Source organism: Anopheles coluzzii, chromosome 2 (assembly GCF_943734685.1).
Source record: "Anopheles coluzzii chromosome 2, AcolN3, whole genome shotgun sequence".
NCBI lineage: Eukaryota > Metazoa > Arthropoda > Insecta > Diptera > Culicidae > Anopheles > Anopheles coluzzii.
In genome coordinates, this window is record NC_064670.1 from 96,715,802 (window position 1) to 96,736,019 (window position 20,218).

The window sequence follows — 20,218 nt, forward strand, 5'->3', positions numbered from 1 at the left end:
GCTGCCCTTCCCTCTTGTCTGTCTCGCCGGGCAGTGGAGGAAAAACTGAGAGCAGAAAATGAAGGGATTATATTGGCAACGCCACGCCATTTGGCGGGAGTTGGGAAAGTTTTTTTTTCTCCCCAACGGCATCTGTGGAACTGTGTCACCGTACCACCGCGTATCCACCCACAGAGCCTGGCGGGCTTGACATTGGCGTAGTGGCGCACGGTTACGGTTTTGCGGGGGAAAACATTCCACTGGAGCTGAAGTCTGCCGCCATCGATGTTCCGTACTCCGTATTCTTCTTCCAACGAAAAAGCTTTTGGGAGAAAATGGAAATATGAGACCTTTTGCCAACCTCGTCTGTGCTTGGATCGGAAAATGGTCAAGGATGTGTCTTTCTCTGAATGAGTGCGTGTGTGTGAACGGTGGAAACGAATCTCGGACTCTTTGCTCTTCAAAGTGTTTCCCAATAACTAGGTCACTGGGATATTGGGTGGAACATTTCCTAAACAATTCTGAACGGCTAGGGAATCGTGAACGTGATTGGAGTACGGAAAGGGCAAGCGAGAATACAAAATTCATGTGACAAACGTATGGAAACATTTATTATTCATTGGAAAAGAAGTATTAAAGGCTTTCCTGTGTGGATATTATCAGTTAAATATTGCGCTTTTGAATGTCCTCAGACTCTTAATATTCCAGTGAAAATCCTCACACAATACTTCAGTTGTTCAGCTCAGTTCCAATGCTTCCAATTATCAGTTAAATATTGCGCTTTTGAATGTCCTCAGACTCTTAATATCCCAAAGAAAATCCTCACACCAAACTTCAGTTGTTCAGCTCAGTTCCAATTCTTCAGAAACTAAGACACAATCTTATCGCTCATACACACGCGCTCTTCCAACAGGTGCGAAAGAAAGTTAGGGGAAGATGGGAAGAAGCGCATTGTTCTGAGTTTCGAGCTGCAATCTCATTTGCTGACCTAAGCTCTTAATATCCTCCCTTCAGTTCCAATTAATCCCCCTCGCATCGCCCAGGCAACGCTTTCCTTCTAATAATAAACTACACGATCTGACCAACCAGCAACATCGTGTGGTCTTTATCAACCTCCAACCAAGCGTAGTCAACCGACTTCATCCCTACTAGCCCGTCTAATAATCATTGATTAAGAGCGTCAGCAGCAACAACCAACCATACACGCATTCTTGCAAGTTGCAAGAAAAACTTTCCCAACCTGGGACCTGGCAGACCTCTGCTGCCGGTATGTGAAAACGTTTTCACCCCAGTCCGCAAAAGTCTGGATGATGGCTTCGAATGTGTACCAGACCGAATGTCAATCGAGGATTAGGCGAATTATTGTTGCTTCTTTCGCTCTCTCTCTCTCCGTTGGGCACTGATCGCCGCGTTAAAGTCCGATCGACAGCCATCGACTCCCCCCCATTGGGTCCATTCCGTTTATGATCCATCCGGTCACTAATCTTCCTGTCGAGAATGGCCGCCTTTGCAGACGGCACAAGGATTAAGGGGGAGCTACCGAAGGACCGAAGGCTCTGTTCGTCCTGCGTTCGTAATCGGGTTTTGCGAAAGTAATCAACAGGAAACTTGAATTCTTGGCTAAGGATGAGGGGGAAGTTACGCGACGACACCAGCTGCTTTAGCGCCATTGTGCGTCGCCACAATTTTGGGGTGGTGGTTTGCGAATAAGACGCACACAAGAAGCAGCTTGAGAAGAGGAGTTGACAAGCCATTATCGTCCAACCGTAACCGATTTCGATGGCTTTTCCATCCACACCCCCCCCCCCCCCCCCCCTGGTACGGGGGATCGAACGAGCGGGCGAAGCAATGATTCTTTTGTTTCGCTCCATTTTTAACGTCTTTGTTTTGCTAGTCGGCACAACAAAACAAGAAGACGACGGTGATGACAGTGTGCCGCCCAAAAGAGAGAGAGCGAGTGACAGTGTCGGCTTTGGTAAGCACCGAAAAGCACGTAACGAAGGAAACGAAATTAATTTCAACCAGTCCTACCAGTGGCCCCCAGAAAATCTTCTTGATAATGGTGGGTTATTGTTTGTGCTTATAGTTGTTGTTTTCGTCTTGATAATATCCCAAGGCTTTTCGGCAAGGTATCGAAATTCGTAATGCCTTTTGTGTCCTTCGGTGCTTGGTGTGCGCAACAAACAACACAACCTTGTCCGCTTCCCATTAATAACGCTCGGCCACATTCGATGAGCAGACAGTATGGTCAGCGATGAAGATATGTTCCCGATGTTCTTGGGGATATACTTTTACGGCAAAATCACTTACCATCGGTACAAACAATACGGGGGAGATTGTGCCATGGAATACGCTATTGTGTGCGCCCATTGTTTAAATACTTAATTAACGACCAAAAATATCCTAATGACGTGGTCATCCTAGTTGCACTCCAAGCAGCGATGGAAAGGATGGATGGGGTCTGATTTATCGTTTAAATTGGGAAAAGGGGCAATTTTCTTCATACTTTGCCGCATTGCTATGGGATCAAATGAATAGTTCGTGCTTTATCCTTGCGAGATACCGAAATTGAAATACTTTCGTCGCGTTCTCCTTCGTCGGCGTAATGATGCGTCGATTCTCTTCTTCAACCATCAAGGACACACACACACACACAACCAAAGGATAGGAAAGGACGCCGTCAATTCGTCCGGAAACGCTACACGGTCCACCCGGCTCCACTGTCATTAATCTCTCCGGCTAAGCCCCGTTATGGGATCGGTTTCGTAAAATGATTCCTTCGCTACTACACCAAGAGGAGTGTCGTGTAGGAGGCGGTAAACGACAATTTTGCCTGTTCATTAGAAAAAAGGGAAGAAACAAAACCGATACACGTTACACGATAACTGTCTTGTGCCGGTGGTTCCCGTAAACTGGATTTTCTGGGTGGATCAATTTACACCACCGGCGGTCGGAGTCACACACACACTGCTAGCCATAAAGTTACCATTAGACGCGAATGATCGAATTTTAAGCAAGGTAAAGGTTTTATTATTTACAGCTTGAGAGAGAGAGAGAGAGAGAGAGAGAGAGAGAGAGAGAGAGAGAGAGAGAGAGAGAGAGAGAGAGAGAGAGAGAGAGAGAGAGAGAGAGAGAAAGATGCGTTGGGTTTATGTGTCTAATTTAAAAAAAGGGATACCAGACGGGTTGGATTTATAGCCACTCACATAATCGAAAAGAATGCATCATAAAAAACGGAAACCGCACTTATTCCAAACCGTCAAATCTTGGCCCAAAGAAATCCTTTTTTTTTTGTTCTTTCGAGCAAAACGCGGGAATGAAAAACTATAAACTCGGTCCCACATCAAAAGCGTCACAAAAAAGCGTTTTTCTTACGGGTAAAGTTTTTCGCCACAGCAGAAAAGTCAACGGAACAATCGTGTTTCGCCCCGCTGGCTTGTGGGAGCAGCGCGCCCTCTGGGTTCCTTTTCGAATCACACTCAACTTTATCGCCCAACGGCAAAGTGTGAGAGAAGAAGCCAATTTCAACATTATGCGGTTTGGTTGCAGCACCAGCCAACCGGCCAACTTTTGCCAAGCTCTCCACCCCCGTGCGTTTGTTGTGCCTTTCCGTTCGGGGTTATCGTCATCAGGATCTGCTGCGGGTGACCTTTTCCCTGCACACAACAGCGCGGTTCCAGGGACACGCACTACGAAATGCACACGAAACGGTCGTCGGATTTTGAAGATTGACGTCGATAGCCGTCCACCACCGAGGAGGTTGGGCGTGTATTTGCGTTTCAGATATTTCTATTTACAATAGGTTCTGCTGTAAGAAAGCAAGGAAAGCAAGTTCAAATGCGGAGGATGGGGAAGACGAGCAAAGGTCAATGTAGAAGCGACAAAAAAGGACAATTCACACACGAACAAAACGTTGCGGGTTAAAAGAGAACTTCCCCGTAATAGTTCGACCAAACAAAAATGCTGCACGACGCTCGACAACGTTATCGAAGTTTGGACGTGGACGTGCTCTTTCTGCACGGCAAAGCGAATATTTATCGTTTTCCCCGCAAAAAGGACTGTCGTCATGTTGTGTGTGTTGAGTTGATTGCAAAATGTTCTCTCGCTTGCTATTGATCTTTTCACTCAATCGAACATCGAGAGAACGCGATGATGGAACGTCTTTTAGGTTGTGAAACAGCGCTCGGAAGAAAAGCTTTGCTTCATAGCCGCATGAAAATGGGCCAAATTGTATGCATCGAAAACGATTTATTGTGGATTTTCTTTTGCAAGAATAATATCTCTTCCGCGTCCGTACTAGTATACATTGTTTTCCCGCTGCAGCGTCTAGAAAATGTATACGCTTAGAGGGAAAGATTTATTGTTTGCTTGTGTTTTGTTTTGCCATTTCGATTCCTACGGGACGGATTCCTTTCGGTTGATGGAAGGAACTCATTTTGTACGTGTACTATTTTATCTTACCCATTTAGTATACTCAACACATAAACGGGTAACGCTGCACGGAACGTAACTGCTCAAAATGATACTCAAGAGACCCCGAAACGAGGCCAGTAAAGCAACGAAATAGCTTTTATAAAGACAACATAATATACAGCGCTTTGTTCACGTGGAATGGTATGAGTTGAAGATGCATAAATGACTAATATATTAAATACCATATGCGTGTTATACAATGGCAACCACAAACTCTCCCCGTTACCGGTGCGATGTCACTCCATTAACGTTGTGCCAAAAGGATGCCATTTTTTCGATCATTTTGTTTTTGTTTTTTTTGTACGAAGCTTTCACAAAAATAAACGAACACAAGAAAAAAACAGCCATCTCATCGTCACGCAGTATTGACAGGCGCACACACACACACGCATGCTGGCGTATTGGACAGCGTACACAACAACAGTACCTTCTTCTTCCTGGCTTGCCAATTTTATGGAGGTCGATTTTCATAAATAATGCAATAAAATTTAAATTTCTTTACGGCCGCTTTCGCCTCCCTTGTCGACGTGGCGGCGGCTACTACAACAGCCGGCCCTGCGTTTGACTTTTTTTTTATATTCTCAATTGCCCTAACCAACGCGACCATCCCGTCCCTTTTCTCCCGGGGGAGTATTACGGGTGGACAAATATCGTTGGCAAATTGTCCGGGATTAGGGCAACCAACGGTATACGTGCTCATGTCACACTACTCTCGTTGTACTACCGGACGCAACCATGCTGGGGCAAGAGAGCGGGCGTGCTGTTACGTTGATACGCGCGACACACGTGCGCGTGTGTATGAGTATGTGAGGATGATAGAAAAGGGATGACAAAATGAACGCATTGTTTTTTTTCTTCCTTCAAAGTGCTTTATCGATCATGAAAAGGAGAGTAAAAAAGAATAGAAAGGAACGGTATGAACGGTGACCGTACCGGTTTTGTGAGCCGTAATTGATTTTCCATTAAAGGCGAATCAGAACGAGAGTGCAGAGCGTTTTTGTGCTCGATTCCGGTGAACACGGTGGGACCGTTCCCGGGATAACCTAAACACATTTAACAACTTTATTGTAGTTGATTTAAACCCTCTGCATGGTTTACGTCGGGAACAATTGTGACACACACACAAAAAAGTGCGCAATAAAATGTGTTGCTTTTTACTTACTTGCTATAACCTTTAAATACCGTCGCGTAGGATCCTTCACCGAGTTGCTCTAGTTTGATGTATGCATCTGATTTGCCAAATGGCGAGTCACCCTGTAAATTGAGAGGAGTAGAAAAACAAGCACAAATTAGTAAAAATAAAAGCAAAATATTACTTATCAACCACAAGTTCTTGGAAATTTTAAACAACATCATGGATGCGCCCAGTCTTTTGTAGCTCGCCGTGAGTGTGGAGTTAGGAAGACATTAAGCTGAGGTCAATATTTTCCGACTTTTTATCGGATTTCTGGGAAAAGAAAACTAACCCCTCCCTTTTACACGGCAACCTTTTTGGTCAGCAGAGCGGCAAAACGACATGAAAAATGTACAGTTGAATATGCAGCGGACCGTACAGGGGCGCGGCCCTTATGAAACTTTTAACACTATCGTGTGGGAAAAGCAAATGTTTAAGACGGCAACGAAACACTAGGCGCAAGGCAGACCACGAAACAGTTGAGGTGAAACAGTTGAGCTCTAGGAAACAGGCTGGCTAAACGGTTTCATTCTTGCTGACCCGTAAAGATACGGTTGGGTTGGATTAAGCGAAAGGATTCGTTGGGGACGCAGTAAAGCTGAACCAAACATCATCAATGTGCTTTATAAAGCTTTAAACATTTTATAAACGCAAGCTGTAAGTTTTGGGTTGTGTTGGAACAAAATAGGACATCATATGATATCAGTTTTGTATTGTTTTTTTGTTAATAATATATTTGTGTTTTTTTATTGTGCAATTGTAAAAATCTACAAATTTCGACTGCGTAGAAACTATAAGTTAAGAGAATTGAATTATTTGTTTAGAATATTTGTTTACGTCTGTTACGTGTTCAATTTCATCAAACAATCGCTTCGGGAAATCAAGAAAGTCAAGTTGCTTTACAACAAACCGACCAAGTGCATAAAAACTTAAACTCATTCGACGAAAAAATGCAACCTCCGACTGTGTATTACCTCCGCGGTACGGTAATTCCACTACCAAATGACCCTGCCACAAGCATACACACATTCTCTCGGCTCCCCTCTCCTCCAACAGGAGATGGTTTATTCACATACCATTTGGCCGTCGTTACTTTGTTGCAACGAAATTACTTCCGCTTTCCGGGAGGTGGGTGAGATAAAGCAAAGGCAAGGCGAAAAGCAATCCTCTCGAAAGGCCAACTGCAGTGTGCAGTCGGTAGTGCAGAAAAGCATCATTCCTTCCTAAGTGTAAATCCTTTTTGCCCTTCGCCTTTCTAAGGGAAAGCATTTCCTTTCCAAGGGGTTTTTGCTTCGAAACCATCGCTAGGAATGGGCTCTTTCGGTTCGGTGCACGGACTCATCGGGCGAGGGGCCACCTATCGGTGTGAGTAAGGGCTTGAAAGAGAAGCACCATCGCAGCCGACAAGGAAGTCGCAATGTGACGTAAAATAAACATCAAAAGCTGACTGGAAAGCACAAACTGCAGATGGTGCTGAAAATACGTTGATGGAAATATAGCAACAGTACAAAAAAGAACAAAGGTAGAGATTTTTGGTTGAAAAATGGAACTTCTTGAGACTTCAAATACAAACTGAGAAGTAGACATTCTACTTAAACTAAAATAAAACACAAAATCTCTGTAAAATCAAATAAAATTAAAGAATAAAGCTAGCTAAACAAATTAAAAAAAATAAATCAAATGCAAAAGTACAAATAAAATAAAGCTAGAAATTTTTGATTGAAACATGGAACTTCTCAAAACTTGAAAAAACATAATTATTCTTCTTAAACTAAAATAAAACTCAAAGTCTCTGTAAAAACAAATGAAAATAAACAATAAAACTAACAAAAATAATAATAATACAGAAAACAAATGTAGAAGTAAGTAATGAAAGTAGTTTACAAAAACCAAAAAATACGACCATGACATTAAACAAACAAAGTGGTTCCTTTTCATCTACATTGTTTGCGCAAATGTTTCATTTCACCACTTTCATTACATCCTTTGATACAGTTTGCTTTGTTCGTGATGTAAAGGCCGGGCTACATTGATCGTACTCGCTGGTGTAATTTCGATTTTCACTAGCGCATCTGGCGGCGGCTGACCGAAGCATTTTGCCAAACAATTTGGAGCCGCTCCAGAAAATATGTTATTTTTCCATGTTTTTTACTTAAATCAGAGGAGAAAAGTTTTGTAAAACGTAGATACACATGTCTTGCACGCATTGCATCCATTTTTGCAATGGAAAACGATGGAAAAACAACTTAATTTTGAGATCCGGCACGACCATTCTCTCGATGACCAAAAAAAGCTTCGGTCAGCCGCCACCAGGTGCGCTAGTGAAAATCAAAATTACACCAAAGAGTACGATCAATGTAGCCCGGCCTTAAAGATTTACTATTTGACACTTTTTCCCGTGGTCAAACGTGGGCTGCAGCATACCTGGCATAGACCCCACCAATACTGCACATCGTCACGAAAGCTTTATCCTTTTGACGACGGTCCCAAACCCACTCCCCAAACTGCGCTATCGAAGCATCTCAGAGTGTTGTAGCAAAACCCTAACGCTGCTATCGCTTCCCGGTGGTCGGGTTTAGGTTTCTGTGGCGTGATCGGTAAATATTTACGTTGTAAAACTTATTTCACCGCTCGGCGCTGTAAATTTCCGCCTGGCTGGTTTGCGCACCCCTCTGTGGCTGGTCTCTATACTCACAGGATATTCAGTGGAAATAGATTTCTTTCCACTTTTCGACTGCAGCTGAAAGCAGCGGGCAAGCAAAACGTTTTCATTTCCTTTGCCCCCTTCGGTGGAGCTGTAAACTAGGATATTGCTTTAACAATGAAACCCTTCCTCTCTCTCTCTTTTCCTGAAGGAAAGGAAAACTGCATCCGTTGCAATATGCTACAGCTCCCTCCTAACAGTGCAAATGGAAGCACGAAGATCATGACCGGCAAACAACCGGCGGTCACGGACAGATAGAGATCTTTCTGGTCGGTAATATCTTGCTGGCAAGATATATTACACCAGCGAAGGGCGGACAAAAACCGAGCAAAAGCTTTCGAGCTGCTGCTACTGCTGCTTACACAACCACTGCACTTGGGATGGCGACGACAATATGTGTTGACACAATCACAGAGTGTTGTTGGTTGGCTGTGCGGGGCTGCTTGCTGCACACTGTTTGTTCGTATATTAACGCCCCCAGGATACAGGAAAGTGTGTTAACGTATTTTCAGTTTTCGAAAGCAAGAGAAAGATAGCAGAGCATGCCAGGAAGTGAAAGCGAAGCATTTTCTCTTTTACGCTGTTTGGTCAGTAAATTTCGTCCCACACAAGCTAAGCTTGTTTGCACGGTGAGCGATTGAGTTGAGGCTCTGATTTTAGCCGTGTGGGCAGACTGTGGGCTGCATTGTGAATTGTTTTGGTGGTAAGAATAGTAAAATTTGAACTTATGTTGAGGGTAAACGAATAAAAGGCTTCAGATTGAATAATATTGTGGGGAGTTTTGGGCGTCACAACTTTTAGAGAAATGAACAATGTTAAAATGAAAATAAAATAATGTTACATACACATAGGGCAAGAAAGTGGGGCAAAATGGGCATGTTAATCAGTTTACTGAATATTCCTTAAAATATGCCACAAAACACATTTTTCTTTCATTATTGTATGCCTCCACCCTTTATCTATAGATTAAAATTGCCAAATAGAATGAAAATAACTTAAAATCATGAAAATAGTGTAAAATAAAACTTGATGTTTTACGAGAAGCTTTTTTGACACGCGGGGTAAAATGGGCATAGCACTGGGGCAAAATGGGCAAATGTAAACAAACTGTGAAACGTCAAAACACTGGGACAAAATGGGCCACAACAACTGCGCTTAGGTAATGGTCTTTGCTTTTGCGCACGTTTCGTGAAATGTATTTTCGTTCTATCTTTTGTTTTGCTGGTCAGGAAAGCCCTTAAAAGTCTTCCAAAAATATGTTATCAAAATTAATACAGTTTTTACGTATACGTTTAAACGTTTTTTACGCTTTTTACGTTTTAAACTACAAAATCGAATCTTTTGAAGCTGTGCCTGTCATCATTATTGAGGCGACAAATACAACACCATAGCCTCACCAAGCGCCGTATGTCAAAAGCATCTGCCCATTTTGCCCCAAGCGTAACTGCTCATTTTGCCCCACGTGAAGCATTTTTGTATTTTTTTGTTATATTAGTAAAAATACGCATTCAATCGCCTTGCTTTCTTCAGACAAATTATATAGAAATATCATATCTTTAAAAATATATAATGCAAAACTTCAACGCATCCCTGTGTAACTGGTTTAAGCTTATTTTCGAAGTGGCAAAAAATACAGCAATATGCTACTAAACCTTATTTTGCATTTTTCTTCGTTATTTGTTATGTAAGAGTTATGAAACTTACATAGTGTTCATAGAACACTCTAATGAATACATTTTGAGCATTGGAAAGTAACTTTGTAGTGGAATAATGCTCAAATAGAGGGTTCCCATTTTGCTCCACATGCTCATTTTGCCCCGCTTTCCCTTATAACATGAACATTTTCACTGTAAGAGAACTGATAAATTAAAGATGTGTTAAAACATTCAAATTAACAAAACTTTGCTGTAAATTAAATTAATAAAAAATGAACCCTCATATAAGGACATTATCAGTACGTCAAACATCAAATGAGCGAGAAATTATACACCAGACGGTAAAATGTGACTTGCACAATGCTGCGACGAATGGGAAACCATCGTTTCAAGAGTCCTTCATGAACACCCGCTTCACTGCTCTCCCTTTTTTCCACTTTCATTACTGGTCCAAACGGTCAATCGACCGTCCGTAATGTCCCCTTACCCGAACACTACCACCAGCAGCCTGGCGCAGACACACAGCATCAAACACAAAAAGAGCGCCCTTCCCAAAAACTCTTGCCAAAGTTATGTAAAATGATATTACACTCGTTGCTGGGCGCACATTTTTTTCTGAAGTACCATTTGCTGCACCCGGCCACCCCTTGGTGAGCCACCGAAACCGTGACCAAAAAAAAAGGACATGATGATGTAGCTCGAGCGTTTCCAAACGAGCTGGACATTGTGATGTACCGAGCGTTGCCGCTGCCGCCGGGGGCAGCAGCACCAGTAACTTTTACGGGTTTCGAGGATGAAATGATTTTTCCATTTCCAGTTTTCCACCAACATTTCGGGGAGGCACTATGATGATGGAAACGGGCGGTGAGCGTCAGAGTGCTAATAAGGAAGGCTAAAATTAGCAACAAAATGGAACGGTAATGAATATGCTAATACTGAGGCGGTGAGTGAGGTTTTTCGGAGCGAGCGAATACACACATATTTCGGGCGCTGCTTTCTATGTGGACGAAAATGGCAACCGTGAATTATAATTTCAACTACCACAAAAATGATAGCATCTCGGTGATCATGAGTGTTCGTGAAAGTGAATCGTGCAGAAAATACATTTTGCCACTCCCAACATTTGAATCAGAATGCTGGCGAGGAATTAAGTTCGCCTTTTGAAGCTTATTATGTATTGCAAATGTGAATTATTTTTACGCCAACGAGCATGCGAACTTCATACTGTAATTCCATCCAAGCGGACCTATTTTTAGGCCGCAATTGAATCAAAACTCATTACTCACGACTACCTCCGCAATCAGTGCCGTTCGGAGTTCAAACCTCGTCCGGGGGTTGGGAAATTCTGCTACATTCTACCGTTCGCCAGCAACAATGTGTGGGGATTTGCACCTACGCCGTATGCACAGCGCGACAGACCGCAAATAGCTCCCGGTTTTTGGACCCACTCAACTCGGTGTGTATGTGTGTGCGGTTTGGGCTGGAAGCGAATTTAATCTACGGGATGAGTTTTAAAAGGTCAAGCCTCCGGTGCTTGATTGGTACCGGAATTATCATGTGGATGTGTGTGTGTGTTTGTGTGTATCGTTTTAATTCAACCTCACCGAGGCAAAATATTCACCAGTGACAGCTGGGATTTCCAATTAGATTTCTACGCCGATCAGCGTGGTACGCGCGTCCGTAGAAAACGGTAAGCACGCAACAGCACCGAGTGACGAGAAAGTTTGTTTCAGCTCGTCATCAGCATCATCATCATCATCATCATCATGATCAGCGAGCAGATAGACCTGGAAGTGAAATTTAATTTCCTCGCACCCAGCCGCAAGAAGCCAATCGAAAACCACAAAACCCAATGGGACAAGGATACACGGGTCGGGAGTGGGTGTGTGTGTGTGTTCGTTAAGATCAGCCGAGCTTGAAGTGTGACTTTTCGGGCGCGTGCTAGTCGAGCAGGCCCTACCGTCCGTGCGTGTGCATAGATAAATCGCCCACTTATGGTCTCTCCACCCACCGTGAAATAGGTCACGAGCTGGTGTTGGTGTTCATGTGTGTGTGTGTTTGGTACGTGCTGCTACAAAAGTACCAAGAAACTTGAAGCCGAGGAAGTCGATTTGATTGAAAATGATGCGGTTTCACTCATCCCCCTTCCACTTAACACCCTTGAGAGGCATCACGCAAGTGGGTGGGTGTGTGTGTGTGTAGCGTGGTGTTGTACCGGAAAACTCCTGCGGCAATATTCGAACGCCCAGCTCTGCTGGTACTATTATTATTATTATCATCATTAGAGAGCCTTCGTATCGTACTGAAACGCATAAAATTATGCATAAAACGAGTAAACGCTGCCACCATCCCAATCCCGCCGACACTGTTATCATTATTCAAGGGATCTGTTTTGACAAGTGTAACCGCCGGCGGGTTGTGTGATTTACTCGCCCACAACAAGAGGGGAGCTGTGCGAAACTTTCTCATTGTTGCCGACGAAACGTGTCGTGAGGGCGGGTGGTTTTATGGACTATTCTGATTGGATGTGAGTGTGTGTGTGTGTGTGTGTGAGCTGCAAGAAGTATGGCACGGCAACGGGGGACTTAATGGCGTGTGTGTGTGTCTGCTTTACGAAACAATGCTTTGAAGTAAATTATGTTGTAAATTGCACACACACACACACAGTAGCACATTATGAGGCTGCTTTAGATTGACTGATACGCACAAAGAGGCTCTTTTTAATTGAACATCAAATGAGGTTCATTTGGAAGGCGTGTGGCCAAATTTATGAGCACACTAATAACGCCATTTCACGCATCACGGCAATCCTTTTCCATGCATATCAAAGGCAACGCCTAAAGCGCCCTCTAAGCGTGCCAACCTCTAAGCGACGTCAAGCACCAGGCGCCTCCATGAGAATTTTTGTATTATTTGTTTTTGCTCTGTTTAAAAAACACTTTAAAAACTTATACAATTGCACAAAGTGTTTTTTGAACCACTTCACTCGATCATTTTTTAAAGAGAGCGCTTTCGACTTCTCTCGCCATTCAAATTCGGAAAGCTGCTTGGCAATCAATTTTTCCTCCCCCATCGCGAAACTTTTGCACTTGTTATCAAAAAACCATTCAGCGAGCCGGAGCGTACCATTACTCGACAGCGGCAATGATGGGCAGCAATGAAATTCAATTTTTCCCTTCCCGTAGATAAATTCTGATTGCAAAGCATATTCAAATATTTCTTCCCACACTATCACAAGCTTCACCACTGTGTTGGCGAGGTCCGGAATGCATATTTTTCTTGTGGATTTTTATCCACAGGTTCGTTGTTGGTGGTACTTTTCCGATACTGAATGGTTGTGGGACCCCAAAGGCATCAAATATTGCCTCACCGCCGGGGAATGTGTTCAGCAAAATCACATCCCGCCTAAAGCTGCTTTACACGCAGAGCCCTTTTATGTGCCCCGCCATCGATGCGTACGGACTCCGGGTGAAGAAGGCAAGAGCAATTCAAAGGCAAAAATCCCTTGCCTTCGGTGTGTTACTGTACACTTTTCTTCCGGGAGAGTGGTGCGCCCAAGTGCAGTTACTTCCTTACTTTTGTGTGTGCGATACTTTCGGTGTGATGTTTTCACTCGGAAACAGTTGCGCAAGAAAGCGGTGAGAAAGCAACCGAGAATGTGGTGCGAAACTTTCCTTTCCCTGAGCATTGTTATTCAACGAAAGTGAACGAAAAGAATAAAATGGAACAGAATAGAATCACTGCGGGTCAAAAGTTCGCAAACGAAAACAGCCCCCGAAGCAGAGGAGCAGCTGAGCTCGAAAAGCAATGGTAAACGAACTGGAAAACTTTCCCAGACTATTCAAACGCTCTCAAGTAAAATGGTAAAAAAGTTAAGCTCTCGACGAGTTTGAATGCCACACAATGCTTTAGCCATCTCCGTCAACCCAAACCACACACACACAAGCGCGCGCGCAAGTTGGCACTTGCGTACAATTGCAGCTGATTGAGCGACATCCTTAGAAAGGGCATTGGTGTGTGGTCGATGTTAGTTTTAAAGTTTTAATAAAATGTTGATAGGAATAAATTATTGTTTGCCGTGAAGAAATAAAGTTCTTTAAATTAAAACGAAAGAAGTTTCAAGATTTTACTTTAACATGAACAAAACTAAATATTCAAACAAAATCACATACTTTCGCTTTTTTTCCACCACAACGGCAAAGTGTGCAAAAAATACTAACATAACGAAAGCAATTGGAGCATCTTTCGAATCGTATTGCATCATTTATGAGGCAAGATTCGTACCCAGCCGTACCTTACCCTCTTGGCTTCACGTATTCAATTTTCCGTTGAGAAGTGTAGTTTATCTTTTCTCACTTTGCGTTGTGGCAAACGATTCGTTTGCCTTCACATTTTACCCCAACCTGTTCATAGTTTATGATGATTTGTGTTCCCAGTTGTGCAATCAGCAGGAATTGTTTGTTTTTGGTGAGCATGCAGACACACATCATCATACATTTATTATGCTCAAGGTGCTCTTACTTTCGAGCTTTAATGCAAGATGCAAAAAAATAAGAAAAAACTTTAGAAAGAAAAATTGAAAACAAAAACAAGTCAAAAGCGTAACTTACTAGCTTAAGTTCCCCCGGAATCATAAAACAATGCAGCATAACACATCGGCAAGTGTTAAAATTAAGCCAACCATCAGCAAAAGAAGCTTTCGCAAATGCACCATCGCTTTTAAATCAACCTCCAGCACCAACGCTTTACACTGTTTGCCCTTCGCTGGCTACATAAAATCCCCTATCATCAGCAGTGCAGGCACAGGCAACTGCGCCAGAAAGCAAACAAACCCCGTGAATGGAAAAGCACTAAAACCCCAGCACAACTTTTGGGTAGCTTTCGTATGCAAATGAACAAAGAATGAAGCAGACATTTTTGTCCCATTTTTTCATCACCGTCGGCTGCCCTTGTGCTGGCGGGGCGTTTAGAGAGCTGGTGGAAAAATGGGTTTAGCAGGACGGATAGGTCATCATTTGTCGTGCATCACTTTTCCGGCAAAGCTCCAAAGGCACGAAGGGAAAGGATTTAAACAGACAGTGTGATGGTATATTAAAGGGAGAAGAAAAAACAATCTGTCACATACAAAACGGAGTAAAAAGTCCGCATTATGCTCACGTATGTACGTTGAATGGAGTAAAGTTTACCCCCCTGATGATGTGTGCCACTGGGCAAGTACCTTTCCCTGTCGAGACCATTGCTTTGGGATGCCATGTTTGGTACTGCACTGACACTGTACTTTGACGGGAAAGGATATTACAAAAAATATATCCCTTTCACTTCATGTAAATGCTGTCGCGAAAGTTTTGTAACTTTGCAGATGATTAATCGTGCCATTCTGCAGTGTGTTTTGATGAGTTCACCAGAAGTTATACGTCGTTTCACAAAAAAGGGGATTGACGCAACGGTAAATAGTATCCTCTTGTTCGCAAAATAGGGCGCACTACTGTCACAACTGTCTTTCAAAGCTGTCCATACAATCATGAGAAAATAAAACAACTTACCCCGAATGCACTAAACCGTTTCCTTCTCGGGTGCGGGTCGTGCTTGTTCAAGAACACTTCGGATTTCGGCCGGGGTGGCTTCTTAGGTCGCATTATCACACGTGTTTCCTCCCGGATGTCGTCGTCCAGCAGCTTGCTGTCGGACGACACCGACAGCTGCCGATGGACGCGCTCGTGATCGCTTACTCTGTTCCAATCTGAAAGTATGAAAAGGAGACAAAAAAATACAGTAAGAAAATGTTGTTCAACTATCGTCCTAATAGGATATCGTCGCTTGCAGCGTAACGATGCTGCTTCCCTTGCTGTCCAAACAGTGCAACTTTGCGTGAGACGGAATTATGGCGGTTTGATTACTTCATCAATTTTCAAACTTGTTCAAACACCGATTGCCGCCATCGGGCAAGCACAACTTCCGTTCTGTGTTATTTACACTGCACTACTCCGCACGCTTCTACCTACTGGAGTGTGCTGTAAAGTGTACGCAGTTAAACAATTTGCCAACTCGAATGTACAAGTTGCACTTTGTTCAAACATTATCGATGCCCAAGTGATGGGAAGGAGGAGTGCCATCTGAAAGAAACACACAGCACACCACCGTCAAACGCGATTTGCATTACCGGGCAAAGTGTACGGGCAAGTGTAAATGTATCCTCCACTTGCTTGCCAGTACGCCTGGAGCAATGATGGAATATTGCAACTACTACCCACCCATCACAACCTTCCCTTTCCGCGCAAGGACAAATATTTATCTTATAACCTTCTGGCAGAAATTCACTCAGCTTAATTTGTTTGCTGTATCAACTACCACCGAGCCCGGTAGGTACACTACTCGGCAGGATCTTGAAGCTCTCCTAGGGAAGGTATAAGCGAGTGTTTGTGTGCGTCTATGTGCGCCCTGGGATATTTCAACCAAGAACTGGATTATAACAACATTTACTCCCTCGCTTCATACTCTGATCGCTGCTCGCCAACTCGAAGAAACCGGTTCCATCTTCAAGAAAGCTTCGGCTGCAGTGTAAGGCAGAACGTCGCGGATTTACACCACCACCGGCCATTCTACGAGTGTGGTTGTAGTTTCGTGGAAAATTGTAACCGGGAGCTAAATTTAATTCGCATCGCTCTTGCCGGAAGTGATTTTTCCTCCCGGGCGCTTTACCTACTGGTTGAGGGAAAGGAAATTTGCTTCGCAGCGATACCGCATTATGATACCTGGCTCGTGGTTCGATCTTTTGCATGGAAATGGAGGGGAAATGGTGAGTACCGAGAAGTACGGTTCGGCCGTTCAGTGGTAAGAGGTGGCCCAGCACAGCAAGCGTTCTTTGCGCTGAGAGCTTTTAACGAGAAAGGAATTATTAATCGATGGAAGAACTGGAAATGTTTTACCATCGGAAGCGCACTTGTTAAGGGTCAAGGATAAGGGATGAAGTGGGTATTGGGATTTACATCAAGTTACGCAGAACAGTATTTATAGGATTTTAAAAGGAGAAACTGCGTTAAAACATAAACTTAATTAAAATTAATTATATTACTTATTTGTTACTCGAAATTTTTCTATGTTTTACTCAATCACATAATACATTTAAGCGAAATTTTCAATATCACTTGAACTACTGTTTCATTTATTCCACAACTAATGGGCTGTTTTCAGTCCAATAAGCTATACAGTTGATTCAACAGTATTTTAGAGCCTACTTAAAATATCAAAAAGCATAAACAAATCCTCCCCAACACTGTAATATTGTACAGATACTATCTACAGTAAGAAACTGATGATTTATTCAATTAAAACCCATTAGCAAGCTAAATACTGCGCCTTTTCCAATCCAAAAAAACTTTAATGTACAGGTTCTGGCTTTGAAATTCAACTCTGGTTTGCCCACGATTTAATACCGCAGCAGCAGGTCCAGGGAAACGGGGTTTCCCAATTGAGTGTGAAATTAATCGAATCGAGTTTTCCCGATCCGGAAAAATTCAACCACAATCATATGCACGTACACACGCAACGACCCGCGGCCACCGTGATCTAAGCCACTGAATATCGAACCGCTAACGAACAGTCGCCCATAAATCACCACAAAACATGAGCAACATACAGAGCGCGATCTACAGCATGACCACCATTACCATTCCCTACCATCTTCTGCTCATCCATCCACCCGTTCCCCGCTCGTTCCTTCCATATGCATTTGCTTTGGACGCGATTAGGCGGGTGGTGTGGAGGAAGGAAGAGAAGCGAAAGCAAGCATAAAAATCTCCAGATCCCGGCCCACATTCCGACAAATCAATTTCACTGTCCATTTGGTTTCAAATATAGCGACCAGCTCTTCCTTCCCTGCTATTCCCTACTCTCTCCACACTCCCGCCCACTCACCAACCTCAACCAGGGGTGGGGTGGTTTTGGGGGATAGGGCGAACGCGAACTCTATTTGCGTACCGATCCGCAATAAATTTCCATTACCGTGGATTATTGATTAATTTTTAATGCTTCCCACGACTCGTGCCGGCGGCGGCATTACGATTCCGCCGGTGCTGGTGTTCTTGGGAGTTTTTCTTCTCTATTCCTACCTACAGGGGGGGGGGGGGGAAACAGTCGCAGAAAAAAGCATAAGCTACTTAATGGGCCTGTCTGCCGATCGATTGCGCCGGGTAATGGAACACAGCGACCATTTCCATGAGAGCTTTTATAATTTTCACCATTTCGCCATGAACTTCCTCGCCTGCTGTCGCCAGGGAGAGGAGGAGATCGTTCTTCTTTTCATTTAAAATGGCGATATTTAATTGCTTCTAGCTACGCTTCGCGCTGCATGACACAAAAGACGCGTGCGACAATAAGTGACGATGTGATGATGAACGCTGTAAAATATTTAATTTTATTTGCTCCGTCCGAAAACACACAAAAAATCAATCAATCGTTGCGATTGAAAGTTCGTACTTTGTCAATGGGAGGGAGATTGCGATCAGGAAATCAAATCCATTAAAAACGTACACAACAGCAAGCACAACAGCACAACAGATCTGCTGTCCTAATCCGGACTGCCCCCGTCAGCGTGCACGGCGGAAGTGAAACAAGATCCACAAAAAGGAAATTAAAACAGAGACGACAGCAATAAAAGCATACAATTAATTTGCACGCGTTTGATTCTTCATTTTGCTTCCTTTTGATATTTCAATTTCGCTTCCCTTCTTATGTCACGGCCCAATCATTTCTCGGAACAAAAATGGCGATTTGTCGCCAGTTATTACTACGATAAGCAACAAACGCGAGTTACGATTGCCACCTATTTAGCAGGAGTCATTGTGAGGTGTTTATAGGTACGGAAAAAAGGCATCCATTTTCCCCTTCCAACATCCAAATTAGCTATTCCAGGAAACGAGGAGATACAAAAAAAGAAACTCATAACATCCACGAACACATAAAAGGTGTCGCACGGAATGGTGCTACTTAGTGGGATGAAAATGGCTCCTTCCAATGGCGCTCAATAAACCAAATGGGTATCTTTTTTTCCTGCTCTAAAGTTTGTTTTCTTTTTTTCGAGCTGCGGTTAAACAGCGGCCAGGTAGGCTCGTCGGTGGCATCTGGCTCGGGATGGCATTTGGGTCGCCCTGTTTTTTTTTATACGGATCTGTTTTGAATCATTTTGTTATTTCGGACAGGAAAAGCAGCCGATGGATTGGGGAAGCTCCAATTTCAACACGGTGACTTGTTTTTAATGTCTTGCTGTGTGTGTGTGTCGTGTGATAGGACAACACGGTCGCTGGATTCTGGAACAGCGTCGTTAAAATTAAATAAACATTTAAAAAAGAAAACCCATAACGATGTACACGGTTAGCTATTAAATGACAATGAAAGTTGTGTGCGTGTGGAATTCTTAAGTGAAAATAAAACAAAACCTTAGTTTGCACTCCTTCCAGAAGGAAAGGCACGTGACGTTAGCTTACTTAATTGTATTTTAATTCGTTTTTATCTTTCGAAAAGGATTGAAATAAAAATAACGAGATATAATTCCAGCACCCAACGGATTACAAATACGTTTCCGGTCCACAGAAAATCTAAAGAATTGACACAAAACACATCCCTGAAAGGATTCGCGGACCGTGGACTTGCAGCTTCTGACGCTTCCTTTTGCTTCTTTAATTCTCGATTAACCCATCCTCTTCCTTGACGCCAAAACAGGATCCTGGCCCACCCCGCCAGGAACACAAACGTGCCCAGATCATTTGGTCACAGATGACGGACACTTTTGGCAAAGCGTTTCCCAGGAAAATGGGAGCCCATCAGCATCGTAAAGGTCACCGCTCCCACCACCATTCCCCTGCCAGTTTGGCTGCGGGCATTGTAAAAAATAATGACCATTCAAAATGATCCTTCCGTTTCGCGTTCTTCCTTTCTGGTTATGTGTTTTCTTGTTCCTCCCCCTTTTATGTCCCTTCACACAGTGAAAGACAGCAACAAAAAAAAGGTATCATTGGTGAAAAAGGGATTTCCACCCCACCCCTGGACACACCGTTTGGCCAGGACGCCTTCGCTTGACGATTTGAAACCGTTCTGTGGTTTTACTATTCGAGAGCTCTGCCGCCGCGGTCGAGAAAAGGTTTCTGTGGGCCGTCGGTCGCTTTTTTGCTGCTGGTTTTGTTTATCCACACAAACTCTACAGCCATGAGGAGTTGACTATCATCTTCACACATCATT

At 43.4% G+C, this 20,218-nt stretch overlaps 1 protein-coding gene across 3 annotated transcripts in view; it reads right to left on the reverse strand.

The window, feature by feature from the left end:
• Positions 1-20,218, reverse strand: part of LOC120960999 (cyclin-dependent kinase 14) — a 131,985-nt gene that overhangs the window by 7,391 nt on the left and 104,376 nt on the right. For all 3 annotated transcript variants that reach the window (XM_040384528.2, XM_040384529.2, XM_040384533.2), the window contains 2 exons: positions 15,529-15,725; positions 5,615-5,706 (listed from right to left, as the gene is read on the reverse strand). In XM_040384528.2, the coding sequence (XP_040240462.1) occupies positions 5,615-5,706; positions 15,529-15,725 (289 nt within the window). The remainder of the gene's footprint in view (positions 1-5,614; positions 5,707-15,528; positions 15,726-20,218) is intronic.